This window comes from Ciconia boyciana, chromosome 1 (genome assembly GCF_034638445.1).
Source record: "Ciconia boyciana chromosome 1, ASM3463844v1, whole genome shotgun sequence".
Classification (NCBI taxonomy): Eukaryota; Metazoa; Chordata; class Aves; order Ciconiiformes; family Ciconiidae; genus Ciconia; species Ciconia boyciana.
Genome location: NC_132934.1, coordinates 138,926,252 through 138,954,033, shown reverse-complemented (window position 1 = coordinate 138,954,033; position 27,782 = coordinate 138,926,252). Strand labels below are relative to the sequence as shown.

General features: G+C 41.9%; 2 protein-coding genes across 6 annotated transcripts in view; both read left to right on the top strand.

The window, feature by feature from the left end:
- The window catches only part of SHROOM2 (shroom family member 2), a 127,052-nt gene extending 124,143 nt beyond the window's left edge, over positions 1–2,909 (top strand). For 3 of the 4 annotated variants that reach the window (XM_072849506.1, XM_072849505.1, XM_072849507.1), the window contains one exon: positions 50–2,909. In XM_072849506.1, the coding sequence (XP_072705607.1) occupies positions 50–316 (267 nt within the window). In that variant the 3' untranslated portion in view covers positions 317–2,909. The remainder of the gene's footprint in view (positions 1–49) is intronic. The other variant, XR_012040335.1, reaches the window with a different exon arrangement.
- On the top strand, positions 1,953–23,656 carry CLDN34 (claudin 34). Of its 2 annotated transcripts, none has more exons than XM_072849509.1 (3): positions 1,953–2,039; positions 20,853–20,988; positions 22,338–23,656. In XM_072849509.1, the coding sequence occupies exon 3, from the start codon at positions 22,396–22,398 to the stop codon at positions 23,038–23,040; it is 645 nt and encodes a 214-aa protein (XP_072705610.1). In that variant the 5' UTR covers positions 1,953–2,039; positions 20,853–20,988; positions 22,338–22,395; the 3' UTR covers positions 23,041–23,656. The 2 variants fall into 2 exon arrangements, with proteins under 2 accessions (XP_072705610.1, XP_072705609.1); XM_072849508.1 differs by lacking the exon at positions 1,953–2,039 and adding an exon at positions 19,243–19,589.
- The last annotated feature ends 4,126 nt before the right edge of the window (positions 23,657–27,782 follow it).

The following is a 27,782-nucleotide window of genomic DNA, read 5'->3' as shown; positions in this document are numbered from 1 at the left end:
CAGCCCGGTGAACCCAGTGAATTTTTAACAGTTTTTCTTTTCTCCTAAGCGGACGTTGGTAGAGAAGCAGAAGCTGCTGACCCAGCAACACGAAGATGCAAAAGAACTGAAGGAAAACCTGGATCGTCGAGAGCGTATTGTCTTTGACATTTTGGCGAACTACTTGAGTGAGGAGAACTTAGCAGACTATGAGCACTTTGTAAAAATGAAGTCGGCGCTCATCATTGAGCAGCGAGAGCTTGAGGACAAGATCAAGCTGGGGGAAGAGCAACTGAAGTGTCTGACCGATAGCCTCCAACCTGAACGGCTCAAATAAGAGGACTGAGTTTGACCAAGGATGTGAAAAATGGGAAAGAAGGAAGGGATGGGGGAGTTTCCAAGTATACAAATGAGTATCTTGGCTTGTCTGAGTGTCCAGTGGAGAAAAGTGCACAAGAGAAAAATAGCTCTCACAACAGCAATAATGCTCTCTTTCATTTTTTTGAGATGATGTATTTAATTTTTTTAGAACACATTTTTATTGCTGGACTCTACAGCTGTTTCTCATTGCTTAACTTACAGAAAGCTCCACAGAAAAGGATAGACTCTTAACCTTTCTGCTTCAGTAAGTTGAAAGTCTGTGGCAGTTGTGCATGCAAACAATAATGTTTTTTAGAATAGGTTGTATTCTTTCTTTATGTTCAGATGCTGTACAGACTGCTGGGAAACCCAACAGAAATTTGTGAATGCACACAAATTTAGAAGCTCTAAATTTAGTGGCTTTTTATCTTTTTTTAAAGACACATTACATAGGGGAAGTGTGCATCTTATAGCTAATATATTCAGATTGCTGAAATGTAGTGTCACTCTGATCCTGTGGCATCAGACACTTTTTTTTTAATATTGTATATAGGATGGCACTTTCCCCTTGCAGTAAATAACTTTAAAATCAGTCTCAGTTAAACACTTCTTAAACCAGCTTACAAATCACCTAATGGCTACCTTGCTGAAGATTTTTTTAAAATTATTTTACAAGACATATTTGTACACCCTCTTACTGCAATGCAAGTGATTTTCTTTACCAAGTTTTACTTGATTTAAGAAACAGGCTGGAAGTACTGTGCTGATTTTGTTCAAAACATTTCTCATCTAAATTATTAGAAGGGTCATTTGCTCTTTCTTGTGCTTTTTATGCATGTTTTTATTCTTCCTCCCCCAAAGCCGCTACACTTTATGAAAATACATGTAGGCTAAGGACACTGCTTCTGTTTTTCTTCTGACTGCTCAACGTTGTGATGGTTTTATATAGACAGTTAAGTTATACTGAAGTTGACCTACGTAATGCTGTTCATTCTTTCCTCTTTCTCAGACTACCAAATGCAATATAAACACTTCTGCCATGTAAATACTGTGCATTACTCGGAGCAACTCTGCTTTGTTACTGTGAACATACGTGGGGTTTGTTTGGTTGGTTTTTCCATTGCACAATGATAAATGAGAGGATGCTACTTCACAGTATCAGATTACTGGTTGTGTTCTAGTAATCCTGCCATTGACTTATAACAGATTATTTCCAGTAGCTCTAAAAAGAGGTGCTAACTCATGTTTTAGCGCAGTAATAGGTTACGCTGACTTGTTCAGATACCTACAGAGAAATTCTGTAGCGTCTAAATGTCAAGTTCTATGTTAAGATAAGAGTTTTGCAGGCAAAGGAAAGTCTTGGATGACTTTGTGTATATGCCATTTACATTGTAGTACGGAAAACATTTATCTCTCCGTAGACAAACAGGTTGCCCAACAAGAAGCCATTTTCGAGGCGGATGTGAATGCCAGTCTGTAGCCAAGCAGGTTGAAAAGACAAGTAGTTAGGTGTTGAAAAGAGAGAGAAAATAATTCTTCCCACTATTCCTGCAGCGGCAGCATTCACAAAAGGTTTTCTGTCCTTACCTGAACCCTCTCTTTTGCAGGGAGAGAACCGGAGAGGTGCTTGCTGATCAGCAAATTCCTTGCAAGCTGGGGAACTAGGGAGCAAAAATCTTCTGGAACCAGTTCCTTTACAGGCAGGTGCAAACATTAAAAGGACTGTTGCCCCCCTTATAGTGCACTACTTTGGATACCTGGACCAAATCTTTAATGAAATTATGTTGATGTGTATCAGTTGAGGTCAAATGGAGCTACCATTTGACAAGACCTACAGCTGACCTTAGTTTCTTCCTCCTAGTTCAGAAATGTAGTCTCTGGCATCTCACAGTTATTTGCTGCTATGTTCCTAGGACAAGTGATCCCTCTGTCCTTAAACTTATCCCTTAACCATAACAAACCCCAAACTAAACAATTCCCAAATAAATTATGCTTGTCTTTTAGCTTGGAGAAAAGTGTGCATTGTTTTATCTGTGGCATTTTAAAAATTTTACATATTGTGGTTACTCTGAAATGTGTATGTGAAATGTGAATAATAATATAATTACAATGTGTTTGTATACAGTACTTTGATTTAGATCTTTCTGATAAAAGGTAGCAATATTGTGAATGCTATATATATTACCCTTTTCACAGAACAGTTGCGTAGACACCATTCTCTCCTTTCCTTTTTTAAAGCTGTGTTGAAAATCTCTCACCTCGGGAGCCTGAAGATGGTTGCCTCCCAATGTTATATGTAAATCTGTAAATAGCTATACTGTTGCTTTTTGAAAAAATCCGGTGCTAATGTTTTGCCTTTGGCATCCTGGGGATGGCTGTTTCTTCACCTTATGTTGTTCTCAATTCTAGATCTCTTTGTATAGTGAAAGATTTCCACTATGTTTCTCCAACTGTTTGGATCCTGCAGCCCAGAGTGAAAATGTACAGTTTTCCTGCCTGACACTTAACACTTACCTACTGACAAATGGTATTGCTTGACTTTGAGAAAATAAACTGTATATTTCGATGTAGAGTTAGTTTTTGTGTGCAGTTTCAACTGTCAAAACCTACTGTTTTGCTGTGCAGTGTTAGCCATCTTGTGGTGCCCATCAGCAGTGCCTGTACCTTTTAAAGGCCAGGCCAGTTATCTGATGGTCTGAAGTAGCTTGCTCTCTTTTCACAGATTATTTAACATGTTGACTTAATTGATCATTCTCAAGTTCCCAGTGTAAGTAAGTACCAGAAATGTGTTCATGTCTATTCAGTATTTTAAGTGTGTAAGTATGAGAGGGCAGAAAGAAAGATGTGTTATGAGGTGGATAAAATAAATCAGTCTCTCATGACTTGCAGAGTATATACCAGGGAAGGAGTTAAGATTTTTCTACTTGGGCAATTACACTGTTTCGGCTTCATCCCGTGTTTAGAATGATACTTTGTATGGAAATATCTAATGTCAGTGGTTCTCAAGATTTTTTGCAAGAACACATCACCGTGAACTCTCCATCTCTAGCAGACTTCCACAGAAACTGTTTTATTTCAATTTAATGGGGGTCTCAGATTAACTGCAGAATCTTCTGCCTTATTGGGAAACACTGTCAAGTGTGCACAAATTTGTTGTAGAGGTGACCACAGATAATGTTTTATGGTGTGATAAATCATCCTGGAAATCAATTGTCTGTGAAGGTCTTCACCGTAGAAACTATCTGGGAAAAGGAAGTTAGGGAAGGAAAAATACTTGGCTATTTGTAGGATTTTTCTAAACTTCTAATGATGCTTTTCACCCCGTTCTTCTCCCCCTCTGTATGTACATGGACCCACCTCTTTGTGCCTGCTTTCCTGGGCACTTCCTTGGCATCCTAATGCAGGATGGCAACTATAGGGGAATAACAGTCTAGTTTTTGTGTACTGTTTGAATTGGAAAAAATTGCTTTTCTTTAAACTGAAATTAGGCTCTTTATTTTCTGTTCTGGGGTATTTGAGACCCTCAGATTTCAAAGGAGTGACTGTTTCACAGTGTTCTTTCCTGATCAAGCTCTGTTGATTAATTCTGATGTACCAAATTGTCTCAGTTTTTACAGCTGAAGTAATCTGTTGGCAATCCAGTAGCTAGCAAGGCGTTATGATGGGTGCGCAGTAGAACAGTAACTCCTATTCTAATGGTGTCCAGTCATTTATTGCAGAGGTTCATAAGTTTGTCCTAACTAAGGGCTTCTCAGTTGTGGGATTTTTAGAGTATAAATTGTTTTTTCTACATACTTGGGTGGAAACTGCCCACAGAGTAGATGTTACAAAAATTAATAATTACATCCTAAAAGTGCTGGGCTATGTATTATCAATTGTCAGCAGTAGTAAATTGGACATCACATTCACTTACCGCAGTTCCAGTCTGTAAGTTAACTAATTACAATGATCCACAAATTGTACGATGGGTTACCCATGTGGTTTAGCAGTTCACCTCTGAAATCCTGGGTTTCATTCTCCCTACCTACTGTTTTCATAATGTTCCTATGAATAAAGTTGTTCCATTTGAAGTAGGTTAACTTAATTGTAATTTAATACACCTCAGGAGAAAATCTGAATTGAAGTAGATTCAGTGTAGTTCAAATAGCAGAAGGTAATTTCTCTCCCAGACTACACCAGTGCACCTACAAGCAGAGCAGGTATAACCTTACCTTTTCAAGATGGGCCATGCTTAGGACCTTTTTCTCAGTTGTAGTCGTGTGGGCAGACACTTTATACGGCTGTTGTTTATCTTAGGCTAAGAGTTTTATTTCAGTCAAAGCAGCTGAGCCTTTCCTGAGAACAAGGCTAGTAAAATGGGGTTCTTGAGGGTTTTTTTCCCTCCTATGTTAAAAATTCTCACAACGGCTTCATTTGTAGGTGCTTTGATATCTCTGTCTTAGAGGCAGTCTCCTAAATTTGGCAGGGGGGGATGGCCTTGTGACTAGGCTGTGCCTGCTGCTACTGCCAAACATGTCAGCATTAGTGGAGTCTATTGCTACAGATCTAATTCTCACTTCCTCTAATTCTTCTGGATGTAACAAACTGCTAACTGGTAAGGTTAACAAGAAACTTACCCACTAACTGTCATTACCTATTGCCTGCTGCTGCTTTCAAAAACCTTGCCTGGTGCTGGCTGCTGCCATGGGTGGGATACCGAGAATATCTGGACTACTAATGCCGTGGTTTCTAGCATCTCTTCTGGGACGAAGCAGGACGAGGAGTTCTGTGCATCTCCTACTCATGTAGGTGTGAGTTGCTAACCTGAAATACAATAGTACCACTAGAGAAGAACCAGATTCCCACCACATATCCACTTCTATTGAAATCTTTTTATTTGCTATTTGTGATTGCCTATCTTGACATGGGAGAAAATTTAATTAAAGCGAATAGATTTGTGACAGGGGAGCTGAAGATCTACAAGGTGTTGGAAGATACAGAAGAATAATCATACTTATTTTTGGTAACATAAATCTCCAGCAAAACCCTATCTAAGTGAAGCCTGCATGCCACAAGTCACAGGTGAGAATACTCAAGAATTCTAGATCTGTGTTCATGGAGTTAGTGAAAGAAAGGCTTTTCTTAAGCACATAATAAGTTGCAACTATGTTAACTAGACTTTATTCATTCCAAGCAACTTTCGTAAGAGGAGCCATTATTAGCTCAGAAAAAGCTGTGGTCTGACATGCATTAGCAAGAGTTGTTAGTTTGCTGCTGTTCTTGTGATAGCATCATTTGCTAGCCTCTGGATGGAGAGCATATTCTGTAAACCGGGTAATGGATGTATAGTTACAAGAGTTCTACCAAAATGTTCTTTTGGTAGAGCTGTAAAGTCCAAAAAGCCTGGGAGGAATTAAACAAATCCTCCTGATGAAGATCGTTTCAAGCATTTAGTTTCAGCATCTGTTTCACTTCCCAGCTGTCTTCATAAACTGTTTGTTACTGATAAATGAGGCTTGTGTCTTTTCGAACAGCCTCAGAGAAATACAATGAGCAATTGCAGACTAAATAATAAGCAATGGAATATAAGATTATTTATCTCCATATCTAAATAGAAAAGCATGAGTCTTGTGAGTACCATTCATAGCCACTCCCAAGAGTTACAGCTTCAGCAGCTTTCACATGCAAGTACGGTTCCTCCAAAGATAAAAAGGGAAATCAAGCTGTGATGATCGAAGTGGCCAACATTGACTGGAAAGGGGTGTGGAGGAGGTCAAGTTCTTATTAGTAATGGGGTGATACAGATCTCAAGGAAGTGAAAACTAAGAAAACCTGGAAGGATCAGTGCCCTGAAGGAAGAAAAACTAAATAAGCAGTAAAGTGCATCAGGGCTGTGGATTTCCTGCTTTGCTCTTTCTCCATACCTGATCCAGCAAGACCATACTGTCTCCATATGCTAGGGCAGGCATTTTTCATTACTGTAGTGTAAAAAAACATTGAAGTATCTTTGAAACTTAAACTTAAGCAACTTAAATTTCAGGTTCTCAGGTCTCACTGTGTTAGGAGGAGACCATCGTGCTGTTAAACGCACTTAGTAACGCCCCTTTCTTGGCTTGGGAGACGCTGGCATGGCTCTCTGGCAGTAACGAGCACTCGACATTGAGGAGTCGTCATCCTTTTGCTCTAGTCATCCTAAATTCTCTAAACAGCCCAGCTAGCGAGGTGTGCTGAGATGCTTAAGTCACCAGGGCTGTGAGATGAGGGTGTTTTTCATCTCGTACAGCACGCCACACGTTTACCAAGTGACCAACCTGGCTTGTTCTCCAGGGTTTTGCTTCCACAATTGCCACCTCTTCAGAGCTTGCTTTACCAATCAAAAGGTTGAGGGCAGAGCAATATCTAATTCCTGCTTAAGCTGGAGCATCATGTGCTGCCAGGAAAGTATGACTTAGAAAACCAGAAGCAAAGCAGGCCTAAATATCCAACCCAGGCATTTGGGTATCAATAGGGAGTGGAGGATCTTGCATTTCTGTACCTAGGACTACTTACATACTTCGTGGTAGGCAATCGGTGAGTTAAAAAGCAGGAACAGTCCAAGGAGAAGGGTGACTAGAATCTGCCCTGCTGCCCTACCTACCCTCCAGATGCAAGATATAACATCAGGCTCTGAATCCAAGCTTAAAGTGCTGGCTAACTGCAGCATTAAGATAAGTGCCAAAGGCTGTTGAGGATACAGCTAGAGATACACCTTCCTCCTGTTTTTTTCCAGCCCGAGGTGCCTGGGTGCAGACACTGATACTAATATCAGTACTGAAGTCTAACTCTTCCTCTTTAGTGTGTATGGACTGCTAGATCTGGATTAGCATTTAGGTACATAGCTGGGGGCCTAAATTAGGAGCCTAATTGCCCTTGATTCCCTCTATAGGCAAGCTGAGATAAGGTTGCCAAAAGAGCTTGGTTTAACCCAGATACCTCTCCCTTCCCCACCTCCTCTTTCTCTAGAAAGACAAAGCTCCTAATTTAGGCATTGAAATCAAAAGTGGGATTAATCCATTCCTTAGGTGCCTAACTCAGTATTACATTCTAAAAGCCCAGGTATTGCAGTACACAGCATTAATTGCAGGTCCATTTGTCAAATGCCTGCACATACTGAATCCTTTTGATTTGAATATAGACTATATGTCTCTGGGGTTTGAGATCCAGGGATTGTTACAAAACGCTGTTCAGTCACTCTGTTCTCCAAATACGCTGTGTGTTTGTATACATGTGTAGGCTGAGAAATAAACAAAATAGGTTTTCCTCCTATTTTTACTGCAGTGGGGGAAAAAAAGAACTAGGTGAGTAAACTCTGTTGTCACACTGGTTTTGCAAAGGTGGAGTTATTTAGACTAGCATTTTTATGCAATAGGCAGTTCACCACATAAATGAGAGAGGTGATTACAAAAGAGGTCCAGTGGTAATGGTCGGCACTTGCCACATACATGGCAAACAATGAAGAGGAAAGTTGTATAGAGCAAGACTGCTAGTCTGGGTGTGATCAAACAAATTTCCATTTACATATGGTGACATGCAAAGCAATTAATCAAGGAGCAAGTGATGGAGATCACATGGATGGGGTGATGGAATATAGACCAGAAAGCAGTGGCTCTCAAAAACTGCATGGGGTCACAGTGAATGAACAGCTCATATGGACTCTACGCTCTAGGAAAAAGGCTGGAACAGTGCCTTGGAAGAGAAGGGGAACATGGGGAAAGTAGTATCTTGCTATGCAATATTACTGAAAACTTTCTAAACTGTCTAAAATATTGTGTCTAATTCTACTATCCATATCCAATGCAAAGGTGTTGAAAAACTGGGAAAACATGAGAAAAGACTCATCTAAATTATTAGAGGGTAGAGAGGCTACCAAAACTGAGATTTAAAGATGGCTATGTATGCGCTACCCAGCATCACATACAAAACAAGACTCATTTAGCAGAGAAAGTCCTATCAAGAACCAGCGAGCACAAGACAGACACATGAAAATAAAAATGAGGTGCAAATGTTCAAGTGTGGCAGGAGTACAGTATTGGTGTCATGAACAGTGGGGAAAGCGTGCAGTGTGAAGGTCGGGCGTTCAGTCTCTGGAAGTCAGGAAATTCAGAATGAAAACTTTATGGTCACCATAAATCCACCTTTCGTGTTTGAAGGTCTTACATTACATGGTCACGTACCAAGGTGTGACTACTTTGGTAAATATTTATATTGCCAATGGTTTTATAACTGGTCTTAAAAGAGCAGAGGTAGTTACAACATGTGGCTTTTGTAGACTGACAGGCAGGAAAAGTAGGTGGGAGTTTGCAAGTCCTCAGCTTGCAAATGGGGCTTGAGTGCTCTGGGTGGCACATCTCAAGTCAGATGATCTTTCTTCTTCCATTACAGACCCTCTCCATGCATGCACCTCCAGGAATTGCCCCAAACTCTTCTCCGTATACTGGTTAAGTTAGTTACTAAGTTTGCTTTTGTTTTTCCTCACGTTTTCTGAGATAATGCATTGTATACGGGCAAGTCTCCTACCAGCGCTTCTGTACTGACAAACTTAGCTGTCCGTAAAAACATTTCCCTGGGCCAACATAAAGCTGATCTCACTTCATCAGCTCCTTCCAGGTGGTTGTCCCCCCTTTTTGAAACTGTCCACCATGTGTGCTGGAGCACACATCGTTGGAGGATCGATGGCCTTGCATCTCCTTTGCCTTGTAATTTGTAAGCTGGCTACATAGTGCTTTGAGGGAAAGCGGGGGCAGTTTGAAACCTCTTTTCCCCAGCACCCAGGTAAAAGACAGACTAGCGCAAGGATAAAAAGTAGAGCTGTCTTACCTTTGACGCAGAGTTGCTGCAATAAAATGCTTTCGAAAAGCAGCTGCCCTTCACATTTTTAAGGAATATGCCCTGTCTGGAACTCTTTACAGAACTGCATCCTTCTGCTCCCCACCGGTACCCTGCTTTTGATGATAAGACAGTTCATAAGAAATCTATTTTGCTTTCTGCAGAATCCTATTTTATTTGTGTTCTGTCTCGCCAGAACATTTGTACCTATATCGTACTGCATCAGGCTGAATAAGGTATTGATCAGTTGAAAGATCACAGTCATTTTTCAGCTATGACGATAACCAGGAAGGGGGGGGTAGAGGCACAGAAACCCTTTTAGGGTGTCAGTAAAGATCCTGAAGATCTTCTCATAGCTGAAGTCATAGCCATGATGAGCAACTAATCAGCTAATGAGCAACCAGTGATTCACACGTTTCTCCTAAACCTCTCTGATTTGTGCAGGAAGTTGCTTTGTAAAGCTTTAAAACCCTCATGATATGTTACCAGCTAAAGGTTTCTATTGATCTCTTACTTTTGTTCCCTTTACTGGAAATTTATAGGAATTTGATTTTCTTGTGACTTCTAACGCCTGATAAGAACAAGCTGCTAAGGCAGCTCCAATGAAGTGAAAAAAGCCTGGCGTTGTAACACTGCGTGCTCCCGCAGTGCAGAAACACTGCCAAGGCGGAGCGAAACCCAAGTGTGACATGTTGATAACATCCTCCCATCAGGTGGTCTTTTCCACTAGCTCTAAAATGTCAACAAGTCTGAGGAAAATGTCTTTGTTAAGCTTTGAATGACCTACTTTTGGGTAGCTGGGAATAACCAGAAGACTACAAGAGTGCATCTAATTTTAGCAGCCCTTCATTTTGTGCATGCGAGCTTTTCTGTTCTGCATCTCCAGGAAAGACATTGATTTATTGCCGAGCCAAAGACAAATTTTGTTGGTTTTAAATCAGCCCCATGTTGAGTCACGATCACAGTGAAATCATCTCTCTTGAAATTATTGAGTCTGTAATTGTCATCTCAATTTTGCTTCAAAAACTAATACTGAGCCCATTCCAAAAGATCTATGGTTGCTGGTCTCTGAAGAAAACATCTAAACAACCCATGCTGGAGATAATCTGGGCAGCTGTGTTCTGTTTGTTTCCATTTCCCCCTTGGTTTTAATTGACCGATAGTAAAAGGGTAGACTTCTTCATAGGAAGTTTCTGCAAGTCTTCTAGCTCAGTAATAAGGGCAATCCGGGAAAAGTTACGTACAAAAAAAAGAGTTGTTAGTGTGTCAGCGGGGACTCTGAGGACTCTACTGGTGGCATTGATGGAGGACTACAGATCTCTGACATAGTTTGGGTAGAAAAAGCACTAAACAAGTATTTGACCATTGATAGGGATATTAGTGCTGTGCGAGATTGTTTGGAAGGAAGCAAGTCTAGACATGGGTGAAGTACAGGCTTCCCAGCTTCCAATGCCTAAATTGGACATTGAACACTGTCTCTCTTGCTAGAAGAGACAACATATAATGTCCCTCATATAATGTCAGAGTGCACTGGAGTGTTAGACTAAAACATGTGTTTAAATCTCACCCACACTGGACAGAAAAAATATAAACAGAACTAACACAGAGGATGGTAGGGAATGGGCATTTTGGATGCTTATTTGGGACTTCACAAAATAGAAGAGAAATCAAAGCCAGCAAAATGCAATGACATAATGGCAGTAGCACAACAAAGCTATTACCAAGTTCTCTGGAGGCAGAGGACCTCCCAGCTGATGGGATGAATCATAAAAGCAAGCAGCATCCGCTGGCAGCTATGAACGGGGTGAATGTAGTTTGGGATTGTGTTGAGTATCCGATAATGCGTAGTGTTTCCCTGTGGAGTCTGTTGAGCTTGGCAGAGAGTGCCTTTCTTTAGAGGCAAGCCTCGGGCAGTCCAACTGCTGCACGCTCCCAGCCTTAGCCAGGCTTGGCAGGACAAAGAGAGTGACAACCACTCTAAAAGCAAAAGTCAAGCTCTTTAACAACCGAGCCCTTTGCCATGCTATGACAAGAGCACCCCTGCCCCAAGGTCATGTTTAGCAACACAGGGAGGATCCTACTGTGGCCCGTCCATCCCACCACCACTGGCCACCTCCATCTGCAGAGGAACATGGAGCCTACCCACTTAGAAGGCTCCCAACCCCCTCACCTGGAAGCTTTCTTCTCCCTTCCTAAGGCATGCATGATGAAGTGCAAGGGGTTTTAACCCTTTCAAAAGCCCACCTTGCTTTTGAGTATTTATTCTTGCAACAAGTGTCCAGTGGGCTGTTTATGGGATTAGCCTCAACAGTGGGGCAACGATTGCAACAAGGTCATCGTGCATACTCTGAAGATGCATCCTCATCTTTTAAGTGTCCTGCTTTTCAATGTCATTTAATGTACTGTTGATAACGTCTTTGTGATCTGCGTTTGAAGAGGCACAGGCAAAACAGGCAGAGAGTCTACTGCTGCTGGGCTATGAAGCACTTTGTCATGTGAGCTGTGTCGTTTGGTAGAGTTGTCTCATCTCTGAATTTCCCAGGTTTCAAAGGACAACTTAGTCTGGCCACAAAGGTATATAGTTAGGAAAGGTGTTTATGTAAATAATACTTTTTGCAGACTCAAGCTGTGGGTTTAGAGGCCCACACTTAGGTTCAGTGTTGGATTTGGAGAGGTGTTGGCCTGATGATCTGCTGAGGACAAGCGGTGACAAAGAGTGAGGATGCAACAACTCTAATCCCCAGTTCACCGATCACAGACGGGCAAGCTGCGTGCATGGAGGCTGCTGTGTTTGCTGGGAGAAGTGACCTTTGTCTCGAAACAAAAAGCGAGAAAGTACTTGTACCTGAGCCTCCAAGCTGTTCACGCAGCTCTGTCTGCTGCCTATTTGGTACCACTTGTTGGGCAATGTATCTTGCACAGCATCTTGATTTCAGGCTGGTTTTCTTAACGTGGCAAATGAAAGGAAAAATAATTTGAAACAAATATTTCCTGTTCTGTGGAATTTAACAATGAAATTGTAAACCACAGAAGGGACTGGGCTTCATCTAAAGGTCTTTGAAGTCAGCAGAACTGTTCCCACTGATTTCAATGCGCTTTGGGTCAAGGCCACAGGAGGAAGAAGGCAAATGTTTTCTGCCCAAAAAAGTATTAACCATTGGCATTCAAAGAACAATAAAGTCTGATGTGTAAAATGTGTTCCTTTAAATAAGGCCGGCAGAAACTTATTTAATTTCCATCTGCTTCCTAATAATTTGTCACTAATACACTAAAAAGGAACATGTTTATAGAAGTCATAATCATATACTGAGAAGAAAAAGCACTTAATACTGTCATTTGCTTCCTATCTTGTTTCCATTCCATTTTGTGTGTATTGTATTTCGCACTAATGTAATGGTGCTTATGCTGCTGGTTATGTTATCACAGAGTAAGTGCTGTAGATTTCCAGTTGAATTAAACTTCGCTGCACTGGTGGTGGTTGACAAATACATCAAAATTATTATTATTCTGTACAATTTAAAACATCACAATGGTTGTTTGTGACTGAGAAGAAATAGGTCAGAGATAAAGAATTGGGGGGTGCAAGGCAGTGGTGTTCTGGGAGTAGTGTAGGGGTTGCCAATCCTGTCGCATGGTTAGTCAAATAGGCTGCGTGCAACAGCTTCATATGCAAAATCAGCAATAGGTTTGCCTGCAAATCTTGTCTCACACAGTTATTAAATCCAAGAAAAGGAATCTATCTGCCAGCTGCCTACTGCCCAAGGATGCTGTCCTTCTGAATCAGCAGACCCATCATCCTGTCAAAAGACTGTACTCAAGTCTTAATACCTGACAACAAGCCCATCGGGGTCTGTATGTGTTGGGGCTTTTTGGCATGCAACAGCAAAGCCTGAGTAGCTGAGTTTGCCTGTGCAACAAGCTAACACCACCTAGTTCTGACCAGCCAGAGGAGATCCCGGCCTGTTGAGGTGCAGAAGAAGAGAAGACCATGCTGTAGCCAGGCTCCATTACCTGCACATGAAACCAGTGAATCAGCATCAGCTGGAAGATACAGCAAGAGAGGAGGGGAACTGGATTAAAGGCGATGCAGAAAACTGAAGGATATGGATTAATGCCATTTTGCAGCTTGCTTTAGTGGTGGCAACAACCAGCCATGGTGCGTGTTACAGGCGACAAGAATTTTTTAATGAGGGCTCCCCAGTTCAGGATACTTCTGTGAAATAAACTTCCTCGTCTTTCAACACCAGCCCTGGAAATGTCCTCCCACTGTAGGAGCCAGTGCATCATTTGGAGATTAGCATAGTTCATCCTAGGTTTCAAAGAGGAGAAACCAGAACAGAGTTAAGAACTCTCCTACCATTTGTAAGAACCATTATTTACATTCACGGGAAAACCACAAAGCAAGGCACACAGAATATAATTTGAAAAATGTGTTGTTTTGTTGTTTTTTTTTTTTTTAAAGCATCTGAGATAGCAAGCATGGTACTATTTGTACTAAAGTATGGGTACTGCTAACCACAGTCCAACAAGAGACCAGTTCAGCTTGAGTTTACTCCTTGGAAAACCTCCTCCTTCTCCCCTACATTTCTTCCCGCTACAGAGCTGCACTAATTTGGGTTGCATAAATACAGGAGGAAAATTCTAACAAAGAAGAAAGCGTTATGAAATCACTTCATTCCCTTTCAGATGAGAATTCTATGTCCTTCAGGCTGTCAGGCTGGGACACTGTGGTGGTCTCAGGCTGGAAAATCATGTAATCACAAGGGCAGATTTTCTGAAAGGGTGTCTTACAGAAAACTGAATTTTCCATGGGAGTTATCTATATACTTCAGTAAGTGCTTTAGAGCAATTAGAAAAAATGGCATATGGTAAAGCTTTCATATTTTTATAATATGTTAATGATTAACTGACTTCCTACATCTTTGTTGACTTAGTGGGAGAGTGACAAGGAACTGTGAGGTACCTATTTGGTAGCATAACATGTTGGACAATTTGCACAGGCATTTTTTTCCACCTCCCTTCTGGAACTTGCTTCATCCAGCTGACACTGCTTCAAAGCCTTAGGCAACTCTCAGACTCACAGAAGTAAGTCTCCTTCTTTTTTTTATGTGACTTATTTTATGAAGTGCTGATAGAGAACAGATGGAGAGAGATTTAAATATTTATTTGTTTCCTATAAAGAATATTTTCCCAACTGGGAACTGAAGAATTAAGTTTTCAGGCATTAAATCATAGGGATATTGCTAAGAAGAGACCTTCTTAATTACTATGCTGTTGGGTTTTTTTAAACTCCCTTTCTGCTGCAAGACTTAGACTGAACAAAGGATTTGGTTAGTAAGCTATGTCCAGTATAGACCAATAAAGCTGCATCTAGGCTACAAAACTTTACAAAAGCAGGATTTGAATGTTAATTTCAAAATGCATGCGGTGCCTGGCAATATCTAAAGCAAAAATATTTGCTTAAAACATGAAATAAACGGAAATAAATAAATTCCTGCTTACACGGGCTGGGAAGAATAACTTTGTGCGTATTTTATATAGGCAGAGTTTATCATGAACTTTCTCTTCAATGTGGTTACAAGTTGCAGTAGAATTCCTAAAGCAAAACCGTCTTTCAACAGGCAGACGGGCTGCAGACAGGGAGACTCATACTTCGCTCTTCTGTTGTTACAATTTTTAGTGTATTTTATTTTAGCTCTGCTCTCACCTACAAAGAAACAAGTATTGTCTCCCATCCTTTTGGAAAGCTCTTCTTTCAACCACCCACCCAATGTCTACGAAGAAAATCTCATCACCAGGTTGCTTTGTGCAGGTCGTGTGCTCTCCGATTCCCCCTTCCGTAGGCAGTTCCTTACGCAGTCGGCACAAGCAATGCGTGTTCCTCCTGGCCGGGTGCCCGTGCAGCACGTCCAGGCTGATGCTCTGGGTGCTTCAGGCGTTCTTCATTTCTCCTGCAGGCACCGGGCAGCATTAGCTCCCCTTCTTTTGGCTGGAAGGTGACTCCTCCTGGGTGACATCTTCCCATGCCCCAAGCCTGTATTCAGTGCCCTCATCTTCCCGGTCACGTGTGAGCTCTCTGGGACCTGGATGTGGTTGCCTTAGTCACACTCCTGAGCCCTTCGTGCTCTTTTCTCTGTGCCAGAGACCCAGAATAGGCAAGCTTTGGGGCTTCCCTCTGCTTTCTGAAGCTTCCTGAGAGGATCCCATCTCAACGCAGCCAGTGTATCTGCCTTGGGTTTGTCACTCCTGGCACATCCCTAAACTGTTCTACTTAGGCTCTAAATGGAGCTCCCTTCAAGCCAGAGGCAAAACAATCTGTAGAAACTATGATAATATAGGCTCAGCTGGGTTCTGGGTCAAGCCTACTGCCATCTCGCTGCCTACAAGCCTGCAACGTTTCCTTATTTAACAAGAGCTTAAGGTGGCAAAATCTTTTCCTGAAACAGGCAAAGAACGGTTACACAGCTACTTTTCAATGTATTCTTACTCAGTGGAAGAGAAGTGACGATTATTTTGGTTTACTTGTTTTGAAACACAATGAGAAAGTGGAAGCAGCAGAGTTCATAACATTGGATATTGGCGTTTGGGAGGAAGGGGGTACATAAGGTGTGTTAAATCTGGAGATACTCTATAATGACTTTTAAGACTCTGTGCTCTACTAGATTGTCTTTTCTAATTGAAAATGAGTATGTTAGTGACAGCTGAAACCTAAACATGAGACACCAGGGTTCAAGACTTCAGGAATGTCAGGGAGACTGTATTCAAAGAAGGGGTCATAAATGCAGCTAACTTTGTATCTAGGAAAATAGGAGCAAAAGAATTGCCACGCTGAGTGTTTGTTTAAATGTCTTTTGAAGAAGCTAGGAATAGACTGATTTAGCAGCCACTGCTGACAACTCTTGTGGCAGGGACCACAGCAAGAATATAACGTTAGAGATAAATCCACACTTCAACCAGAGCTGTGCTGAAACAGCGATGACAGAAGGACAACAAACTTTTCTGAAGTTCTCTTCGAGACACATCCGAACTCAAGGGTCTAGAGCATTAGTACAGTCTTTTAGTATCATGTCAAGGAGCATGCAAATTGTGTAAGACTTCCACAAATTCACATGACAAGCCCCAGCTCCATCTCGCACCTCCCTGCAACCTCTGTCTGTGTCTGAGATCTTATGTTCCAGGTGCTGATGACTGGCCCATCCAGCTCTTCAGGTCCCAGAGATGGGAGAGAGACTGCAGAGAGAATGCTGCTGCTGGGGAATGTATTACTTAGCACACACCAACCTCTAAAGGACCTTTGCTAAATGGCTAACTCCCTCCGTGCTGCTGAAAGCTAGTGCCGTCTGGCCCTCAACCCATCATATGAAATGATGCATTTAAAGACAAGTCTTTGCAAGGTGATTGCATGGTTGGGGGCACTCTCTTATGCCACCCTACAAGTTGGACATCACCCCCTGGCACAGGCCTTCACCCCAGGAGGGAGTCTGAGACCCAGTAACCTGAAAGGCCCAATTATATTTAAATGCACTAATTAAGAAATTATGCTAGCTTTTTTTCCTCTCATCATTTACCTGCAGGTTTTTTAAAATCTTTGTTTCAGGAGCTTATGGCAGGTTGAACTTTAGAAAGCAGATCTGAAACCCAGCTGAGGCATACAGACTGCTGAATGTAATTAAAACAGCTTTTCAGAGGATCCAGTATTAATTCCAGAAGTCAAATGCATTTGGTGCCATTTTGGTTTCTCTGTTCTGAGAACTGATACCATAGCCACAGCCTTTTGTCACTAGCAATTGCTGGAAGTAAAAGAAGTGTTGACAAAATTTCAAGTATATCTCCATTTCCATTTGCTCCTGCTGCTGAGAACATCAGGAGGTGGGACTGTGGCCACAAAGAACTGACCTTTACCTCTTAGACTGCAGCATTTCATTTTATTCTTTTTAAAGGTGAGCCTGATGCACAGATGACCCAAAAAAGACTCTGTGAAACCACTTGGCAGTTGAGAGAGCAGCTTGCTTCCATTTTTTTCTCCTAGAAGCAAGCTTGCAGCTGTAGGAAAGTCAACACATCTCCTGGGCATCCTCATCTGTTTCTTGTAACTAAGAGGGAGAAAGTCATGTCTCATTCTGTCCCTGAAGTATATTGGCAATGGCTCAACACACTTTTCATAAACAGCTACTCACTGTGCAATGCTTGATTTAAATAAAAATAAGCTAGACAAAAGGATCCTTCAAGTTTCTGGATTTGGATGAATTCACTAGCACGTATCATCTTTTACCGTTAGCTTCTGTCTTCTCTGTGCAAATTTCCTTTGAATGCTAGCAAGTTTACATTTTGCTTTTACTCAGGTAGGGTATTTAGTGAAAAAGATCTCTGTGAAGGAAAGCCCTTCCAAATGAAGGAAATGAAAGATGTATTAAGGGAGAAAATGATAGCAAGGGACTATCAGGTGAGACGCCTGTACAAGCAGCTCTCCTTTTTTAGCTATTGTTTCTAGACTTCCCAAAGACTGTCTCCAGAAGCTGCTGGAATGCTTGTTGTATTGGGCCGAATCGTTTTTAAATAAAAATGTTGATGAAATCATGGGACACAGAGAGATGGAACCACAGCCACCTCTTAACACACTTCTCTTGCTTCTTTGGGTGAAAAGGGTTTTCAGTCATGCTTTTCGTCCACTGGCATATACACCACGCAGACCTAGCTTGTTCCTCCTGGCAAGATTGCTTTTGTAGGCTACCTCTGTCCCATGAAATCACTGGCATGCAAACTTTGAAGGCTGAAATCTGCAGCTCAGAGTGAGCTTCCAAATCAAGAACCGCACGCCAGTAACACCAACTAATTATTCAGAAGACCTCCTGTAGCTGACTGAATATGGGTTCATTTGCCTTGGGAAATTTCATATAGCGATCGTGTTACATCATTGTATTATTCAGACCTTACAGATAATCTTACTGTACTAATTAAATTAACTCAAAATATTTGTATAATCACTAAAGCATGAAACCAGCCAATAGATTATGCCAATGCTGTCTGTGTTAGCACAGCCTGCCATATGGTCTGGGCTTTGAACTGTATTTTATCCAATATAGCTCTAAACATGCAGGGACTGAACTTTCACATTTTTCTCTCGGAAGGCTGAAAAGGGCATTTGCACAGGGACCAAAAGGTTTCATTTAAAAAAAAATTATTTCTTCACTTTTTTATGCGAATGGCAAGTTAGTGATGGATCAAATTCTTCCTTTCCGAAGGGGATGCCTCTGTCTTTGAAACCTACAGGAGGGGCACTGCTGGTGTCGGAGCCGAGTTCAGCGTCCGCATCACCTCCCACGGATGGGGACTTGCGCAGGGTCACCCCATCACCCAGCCGGCACGCTGCTGCCGGGAGCCGGCTGCTGAGGCCAGAAGGTGGGCCCTGGCTGCTAAAGGGTGGGTGCTGCTCCAGCCTGGCTGCTGTTAGCCCCAGCCATGCGCAGGGCCCTGGAGCTCTTCTTGCTCCCAGGTTCCTTCCTCCCTCCCTTCCTCCCTCCCTCCCTTCCCTTCCTTCCTTCCTTGCTTACTTCCTCCCTCCCTCCATTCCTTCCCTCCCTCCGTTCCTCCCTCCCTCCCTCCCTTCCTTCCTTCCTCCTTCCGTTCCTTTCTCCCTCCTTCCTTCCTTCCTCCCTCCCTCCCTCCGTTCCTTCCTCCCTTTCTCCTTCCGTTCCTTTCTCCCTCCTTCCTTCCTTCCTCCCTCCCTCCCTTCCCTTCCTTCCTTCCTGCCTTCCTTCCTTACTTACTTACTTCCTCCCTCCCTCCGTTCGTTCCCTCCCTCCGTTCCTTCCTCCCTCCCTCCCTTCCTTCCTTCCTCCTTCCGTTCCTTTCTCCCTCCTTCCTTCCTTCCTCCCTCCCTCCCTTCCTTCCTTCCTTCCTTCCTTCTGTCCTTCCCTCCCTCTCTCCCTCCCTCCCTTCCTTCCTCCCTCCCTTCCTTCCTTCCTTCCCTCGCTCGCTCGCTCCCTCCCTCCTCTCCTTCCGCCTCGAGGTCTCACAGCGGGGAGGCCGCTGCGATGGGTGACACCCTGGAGGGGGACGCCCTCTGCAGGTCACTCCCGGTTTTCCTTGCCATCCGCAAGCCAAATGTCTATTATTTTTTTCAAAATGCTTGCCACAGGAGTCCTGAAAAATAAAGGTATCTCGCTACATTTGGGGGAAAACGAGTTTCCCTGAGGCTCGTTGCCCGCTGGCAGGCACACGGCGTGACCTCGGCCGATGCCGCGGCTGGGCCGCCCCGTGGGATGCCGCCGGCCCACGGCGTGCCCAAGGTGCCGTGGATGCTGCGACCTGCAGCACTGCTCAGGCTTAGGGTTCGTGTCAGAAACTTGAGACTAAACACGTGCTTATCCAAAGTCTTCCCTTCAAATCAATGCTTCTGGCAAGCGGTACGTGTCTGTTCTCTTTTGATGATACCAGCACACCCTACAGTGTGTTTATTAATATTCGTAACGATAGAGACTGGAACCAGGAGCTAGATCTTTGTTTTAATTTTGTCGTGTTTTCGTATGGCAAGCAAATTCCTGTAACTATTTCACCTTGATATTTTGCTCCTTATTGTCTTGCTGAATCTTAATACCAAGAGGTCGTAATGTAGGCTTCTGTCTGATTTTCCGAAACAGGCAAGTATGATAACTGTAATTCAATGTCATCACCGATCTCAAAAGTACTTCTTGATCACCTTGATTTTTCTCTAAGAAGTCAGTCAGTACTATCAGGTTAGATCAAATAAGTTCCAGTGGGCAGGCTGTGGAGAAATGAGCCAAAATGAATCATTTCCTACATAAACCATTTTTTGTGTCTAGACGTTTGGTAGCTCATCTAAAGCTCATCTTTGTTAGCTGGTTATTCTCCAATGTTTGCAGAATTTTTGTATAAGCCTTGAACTCTTTCACCCTGCGTGTTTGCTTGTTCTGCGTTTTTTGTGAATCTCACAGGAAAAAAAGGTCTTTTCCTAATTTTTAATTTTATAATTAAATTCTGGACACCATTCCAAGTAACTTAGCACATGAAGGTTTGATAGAGGGCTCAGTAATCGTGGATACGATCTCATTTAATTCTGTGGGAAGACAGGTGAGTAAATTCAATCCGTGAAGACGTATACTGATACCATACTCTGAGCAGCTCTCAGTGACATGGATCGGCCTCCTTGCCTATCTTCTATGACCTTGATATCAGCAAGTTGTTTAAAGGAATGTTTATGATGTATACGAAAAGTGTTACAGAAATATGGGCTCTGCACAAAATGGTATTTCAGCATGGTTCAGGTTTGGCCTCGTGTGCTCAACTGATTCAAACAGAAGCAGAAGGGAATCAGCGCAGGACTCCTTTGATCGCGCTCTTTTCTGCCTAGCATCTTCCCGTCACTAGACACGTACAGAAATGTCACTGTTTTGATGTGGAACTGGGACAGAAAGAAAACCATTCAGCATTTCTTGCGGGGCTACTATGCTGTATGGCTGGTAACAACTGTTAATTAGATGGGGGGGTTATAATCACTTTGTAAATAACGTAGCAGATTGAGATAGCATTTATAAATTGGTTTCGTTTTAAGTAGATAAAAACACAGGAGGCTATTCCGGAGCAATTTCCTCCATGCAAGAAAGGGTTAAATGTACATTTGCAATAATGGAGATTAATATGTCCCGCAGGCAATCAGGCCTATCGGAGATACCTAGATGAACTGGGAGGCCAAAATGACAAAATTGCAGAGGTTGCCGTGTTTGGCTGGCGTCAAAAAACACTCTGTCCCATCCTCTTATCACTGGCATCAGCTTCGGGACTGAAGTAAGTACATAGTGGGCACCAGCATGAGAAGATGGAAAGCATTTGCTTAAGGCCATACTGTTATGAAGATATTTTTTATTTAATATTTCCACAGCTGGATTTTTGCAGCTAGATTGTACCACTGAATCTGTTGTTAGGTTAAGATAAGTAAATAGACAAGTTATTGCTTTAGTAACAAAACATAGTTGCAGATCTATCTTCTTCTTAGAGTGAACTTGGTACAGTATTTCTTGTCCTGAATGCAATGGGAGCAGGAGAAAAGGTATTTTAGATAACTCATAAAATATAAAGATCCCTAGAACCTTTGAGATCTACACAATAAAATCGAGGTCACATCTTCTCTGATCACAAATCATTCCTGTAATTGTTCAGAAGGTTGTATGAAAGACATGGGAAATTAACAGATTTTTTTTTAATTAGAATAAACCCCTAATTTGCACTCAAAATGTACAGTCAGCAAACAAACCTAAAATCTTTTGCTAGGCTAAATGACTAAAATCTTTTCCACCACAGCGTTAGGATGATTTGAACTGGAGAAGTTGGGCAGGTTATGAACGAGTGTGATTTGTGAAGGTAAAACACTAAAGAAACCTCGGTTAAAGTTTGAGGCTGGGAAAGCAATGGCAGCTCATCCAGGCTCCAGCCCCTCACAGAGCAGCATAGTTCTGATTAAATCAAGTATTTCTGCTAATGCATTCACAGTTAAAGAATCTAAAAATGGTCAAAGTTCAGTGGTCATTATTAGACTTTGTGGCCTGGATTTCCTCACGCCTCTGAACTACGGCGTTTTCTCTCTAACGCTGGTCCCAGCAGCTCTCAGTAAGGGCAGCACAAAAGCAGAAGTCTGTTCAGGTTGGGTTGCTGCACCGAAAGCACAGCTGCCAGGAGAGAGGAGCATGGCTTCTGCGGCTGCTTCGTAGGATCTCTTGCAACAGCCAGGATCCCGAGGATTTTGTCAGGTTTAGTTTCTACTAGCCAGTAACACCAGGGCTCCCGATTACACGTAACGTGTATAAGGACCTTTGAACGTAACGGTTAATTACCAAGGAAGAAAATAACTTGGAAAAAGATGTGAATTTCCCTTTTGGGAATGTAAAATGGAGATTGTAATGGAAGCTAATCAGAGACCCTTTCTTCTCCTTGTGATGCAATGAAATACACAGAATTAAAGCTTAGATGTTATTTGTCTATGGGCATTAAACTTCAACAAATCACTACAGCTGGGGAAAGATGACTACCATCCTCCCTCTGTACGTGTATTCTCTCCTGCTTTTTCACTAGCAGGCTGACCTGTTCACACGAATAATTGCCTTTGCACACGAATAATTTTATGCTATGTTTCTTTCCAGTGCCTCTCTTTCTTCGCATGGCAACCGTGTCTGCGACAGAGTAGAAGACCTCCAGAGGATGAGCTCCCTGGTCAGCACCTCGCACCTCCAGCTAGCCGCCTTTGCTCTGGGTACGGTAGGCTGGATCCTGTGCACCGTTTCAATGGGAATCGTGGAATGGAGAGTGTGGCACGTGGACAACACCACCGTCATCTCCTCTGGCATTGCCTGGGTGGGGATTTGGAAAGTCTGCTTCATCACTTACCTTCACGTCTCGCCTGGCTATAAAGAACAGTTCTGCCATAAATTCAGTGGCTATGACTCCTCCATCCCCCATGAAATTTATGCTGCTCAGGGTCTCCTGTTGATCGCCATGTGCATGGGCTTGCTGGGACTGACTGCCACGATATTTGCTCTGAGAAATGTTTGTATGGGAATCGCTTACAAAACTCTCATTACCCGTTTCTTCCTGGTGGGTGGCTTCTTCTACATATTGGCTGGTCTGTGTGTCCTGATTCCTGTGAGCTGGAATTTCTATTCTGTAACACACAACCAGAGCATTGCTTTTCCTCCTTCTTACTACATGCCCTCCAGCCCAGCGGCACAGGAAGCTGGTGCTGCCATTCCTATTGGGATTGTAGCTGTCATCCTTCTGCTGCTTAGTGGGACTTTTTGTCTCTCGTACAGATTTCCAGTGACCGCAAACACTATCACGGAATCCTGAAAGGATAAATCCCCCCCATGCTGTTTCAGAACAAGAGCATCGTCAAGAGAAAAGGATGGCAGCACAAGTGATTTTATAGTCAAGGAACTACAGAATTTAATTTTAGTCTATAGTAGCCACAGTATTTTGTTATATGAACCAGCTGAATCACCATCTTAGTTGTCACATATGACCAGAGGTTCATCTTTGAGATAATTGCTGTTGAGCAGCAACTGTGATTAAGTTTTATCGGTTGTCCTCTTTTGTATATACAAATGTTATTAATTCATTTTTTGTGTAAGATATTTACCATGCTAAAAGAGCTGACTCTGAATTAACTGTCCTGTTAGAAAAATGTGAAATAATACGTGTGAAATGTGAACTTGTTTCCTTGTTGATACTAAACTATGTTGTCCATTATTTAATTACAACTGTAGCAAAGTATGTTTTGTGACAAGTCAAGACTTTTAATACCAATAATATGAGTGTCATCATGGTTGTGTCGAATGAGTCTTCCCTCAATTGTCTTACAAAGGTCTTGCCAGTGTCTCCTCTTCCTCCAGGGCACATAAAGAGCTGTGTCTTTAATGCTTCTATTTTTCTTTCAAGCTATTTGCATTTTAAGTTGCAACACGTTTGCCTCTGGGCAAGGTGCGCTCTTAGTTCCTCACTTAGGCAGAGCCAAAAAGTCTGCAAGCGTTTGCTCCTTCATCAGACACTTCACCGAATCCAAAGGTATTGCAAAAGATGGAAACAACTTCTACAAGTTATTACAAAACTGCTGTCAAAATCAGAGCTCTCGGTAACCGGGAATATTCAGTACAACTTTCAGGGTATGATTCATTTGACCTGATGTAGACATCTATACTGAAACCGGTCACTTTAGGCTCCATTTATAGTCAGCGTAGAGACAAAGACAGCCTTTTTCCAAAATAGATGCCTGGAATGTCTGGAAGAAGACATGCTCCCTAAAAACCTGTTTCTTTTAACCCACTGTAATGGCTGTAATAACTACAGTTGCTAACTCTGGCATACACAACCAAACGTCACCTAAGCTAGATAAAGTTAGGTTAAATGAATCTGTCATTTAAGTGGCATTTCATATGCCAGTGCCATTAAAAAAAAAAAGATAAATGCTCCAAATGCTGCAATAAGGGCAATTAAAAAAAAAAAAATTAAGTGGCTGGGAGGAATGAGTAAACTGTGTTGACAAATGATCTCTTGAAAAGAGGTCCCTCAAAAAGTTATTACACTTTTAAAGAAAAGCTACAGGAATCTAAGTAATTTAGTTTTAGTCTTTTATTTATCCTCCATTTTCTAAAATACTCATGGATTCAGAGAAAGAAGAAAAGAAAATGTAACAAAAATGTAATAATTGTACCTTACAAGAAAAGGTAAAATGTCAGCAAACCAGATCTTATTGCTTTTGGCTGTTACTACCGCAACTTGTCCTAGCAGTCCAGTTTTTCCTCCACATCTTCCACATGGTCTCAACTTTGTTGTACTGTCTGTACAGAATCTCTACAGGACCTTCATTTCCCCTCCAGTCTTCCAGTCTCTTCTGAAACAGCAGCTTATCTCATCATTGGTAATTTTTTCATCTGCTACAAGCGTTTATCTTTTGACTGTTTACAAGGCTGTAAAGCACTTTCAAGTGGTGTTTCAATGAAGGCAAGTGATTTAATAGCTTGTTTATTCTATATTGTTTCTAGCTTGATTTCTGCTATACATCCTTTACAATGTTGGTAGGTTTCGTTTTTAAATGTGCAAGTCAATAGAACTGTTATCTCTTCCCACAGGGCCTAAATAATATTAGATTTTATCTTATTGTAGTTGTAAGGAAAAGAAAGCTCTATCCATGTGTTTATGCCAGCATTTCCCCACACTAATAAACCACCAATATTCCCTGGCAAGGAATTTGAACTTTAACAGAAAATGATTGATTCTTCAACTTTTTTTGAGTTCATGTATGCACAGAAATGTCAATAACTACAACTGTATTTCTCAGCTATATTCACTAAATGACTGGGTTGAATTTACCTTTATTCTTCTCTTGGCTAAAAGAAAAAGCAACAAACAACATCAGACATATGCCAAGTTTCTGCGTTGCTGCCACAGCTGTTTCCACCAGGGATTCTGTTGATCTGTCCAGATGCATGGCTATAAAACACTGGTGGTGTGTCAGACATAGGCTAGACGGCGAGGAAATTCCCCATCTAAACACAGGAACAGATTACCTAAGGAGATGTCACCTCCGAAGGAGATGTTACCTAAGGAGATTTCGTCAAAAATAAATTTAGACGAATAGTGCCATGAAGACGGTAGGTATGAGTGAGCCTATCTCAGGACAGAGGGGTGATCTAGATGGAGCTCTTGGCACCCTGTCCCACTGTACCTCCTAGGTCTCTAATACAGTAGTCTATCAGCAGTCACATGGTGCAGATTATATGTTGATATATGATAAAATGTAGTCTATGGTCAAATACCAGGCTATATTAAAACTCCCAGCCCTTCCCTGAAGAAAAGATAGGAGAAAAAAAACCCTGGCTCAAAACAAGGGAGAGGCAAAAAAACTTCCATTGATTTCAATGTGATTGAGCCTGTCTAATCTTGATCCCTCAAGGCTGTGTGATTCATTAAATTTTAGTGAACGTTTGTGTTCATTAAGATTTTTGTATTGGAGGAGAGTAAAGCTCCTGTGCTTTTACTTCGCCAGCGAGGAGGCATAGTTTCTTTGTGCATATTTTCACGACTCATTTGTTTCAGAATTTGAGGAGCTAAGTTATCTTTCAGTCGGTCAGTTTGTTAACATTTCAGTTGTGCTTGTACAGTTGTTTTTAGGGTTGTCTGCAAAATCAGGCAGCTGAAATGATTTCAATTTAAAACTCAAAAATATAAAACTTTTCTGGAAGGCTATTTTTAACCTAGATTACTTTAGGGAGCTATGCTACAGCCTGGCCCCGCAATCATTTGTAGTAGCACAGTTGAGGACAGGCGGCAAGCTGTAGTGCAAAGACAGGAGTGAGTGGTCGGGGCCTTGAGGTAGAGAGATAAGGGGCAAGAACCTGTTAAGCAAATTTCACCACTGAAGAGATCATATCGCGCAGCTCCTTCTCCAGCTTCAGTGCAGACCGGGACCTGCCGCCTCCCCAGTGACAGCACCGCTTGCCTTGTGGGCTCCACCCTGTCTAGGAATGTCTACACGCTGGTCTCAGTCTACACATAAACCAGTCTCGCTTTATTTTTTCTGAGTTGACAATAAACATGTATCTTGTGATTCACTCACATATCTGAATTCACTGCTGGGGGAATGATCTGAATACCACGACTCTCTTTGAGTTCTGCTGGGTATCTAGGTGTAATGGTAAGGCATCCATCTTTGACCTCCATAACATACTCCTTGGCAATAATCTGCCACACGATGTCTTTTGTTAACCTTATTTATGCATACCATCTACCTCACCTGTCCATTCATGGCCGCAGACTAAAATGTGTATGAATATATATTCAATATTCTTCTCGAAGATGGGTGCTCAAATAGCAGATGGAGCTGAAAAGTGCCTAATAGTAAAACAAGCCGATAGCACAAAGTCTACTGAGATTTTCTTCCCTTCACATTCCAGGTGAATATGCAATTCTGACCAACATCATTTGTGTTCAGGCAAAGGCAGAGGGAGGAACTGGAGATGTTGTACTACAGAGTAGGTGACCAAATAATTATTTGAGTGAAGTCAGTAAACAAAGTTTTTATTCAAGTCAGCAGTTTTACATGAAGAGAGTCTTAATTGCCGATTGTGAGTTCTTGAGCTGATTAAAAACAATGCTAGTCTCAGAAAGAAATGCCTTTGTTGTCATGTGGTTTATGGTATATTACAATGATGAGAGGGAGGGTGGTTTTCAGGAGAGAGCTATTTTTAGACCTTGGGCCATTTTTCCCTTAGAATGGAAAAACTGAAATGTCACAGGCAATTTCCTGCTCTTTAGGCCACTAAAATACTTCAGGACAAAGAGTTTTTGCTTAAAAAATGTAAGTCTGGCTGGCATAGTGTTTAACAGCAAATTGTTTTCTTAAAATAGGAAACCAATGTACGTTAAATTAAAGGTTCCCAGAAGAGACATGTTCTCTGAAAAAAATATACCTTTTTCAAAACTGAACTGGGATTCCTTTCATTCTTGCCAACATCTGTATTGTCAGATCCAGTATCGGCTCATAAAAACATATTTTTCAGCCGACATATTCCCTTTCCACTACTCACATAATTTAATCTATTTCCCTTGCTTGAGAGAGGTAAGATTGTTCAAGAATTAGCACGGTGGGTTGGAGTGTTTTGGCTCTCAACTATTGCATCAAAACCAACTAGACGCCCATCAAGAAAATGTAAGTGAATCTCATCTCAGAATTAGAAAACCAATAAATACCGGCTCACAATTGGGAATGGGGTACAGTATGCACTGTTAAGATCCAACTCACAGAATGTCATGTCATCCCCTTTCTCTTGGGATATATGTGGAAAAGACCAAGTGCAAGGATAATTCCCAGAATGATATTTTGAAGAAGCATATACATTATGGGCAGGAATTTATACCCAGCACTGTCCACGGTTACTGCATGTGAGGCTGGTTTCCAGCAGCTGAATATGCAGACCCATTATGGAATAAATTGGTAAAGGTAAAAAAATAGATCTCTCTTTGAATTAACATTGCCAAAATATTGCCAGATACCTGAGATCAGCTGATAAGAACAATTTGTACCTGCCCATCCA

What these genes read in the sequence shown, in the direction of transcription:
- CLDN34 (XM_072849508.1), top strand. An exon ending in GCATCAGCTTCGGGACTGAA is followed by an intron (nt 20,989 to 22,337) that starts GTAAGTACATAG and finishes GTTTCTTTCCAG; the next exon opens with TGCCTCTCTTTCTTCGCATG.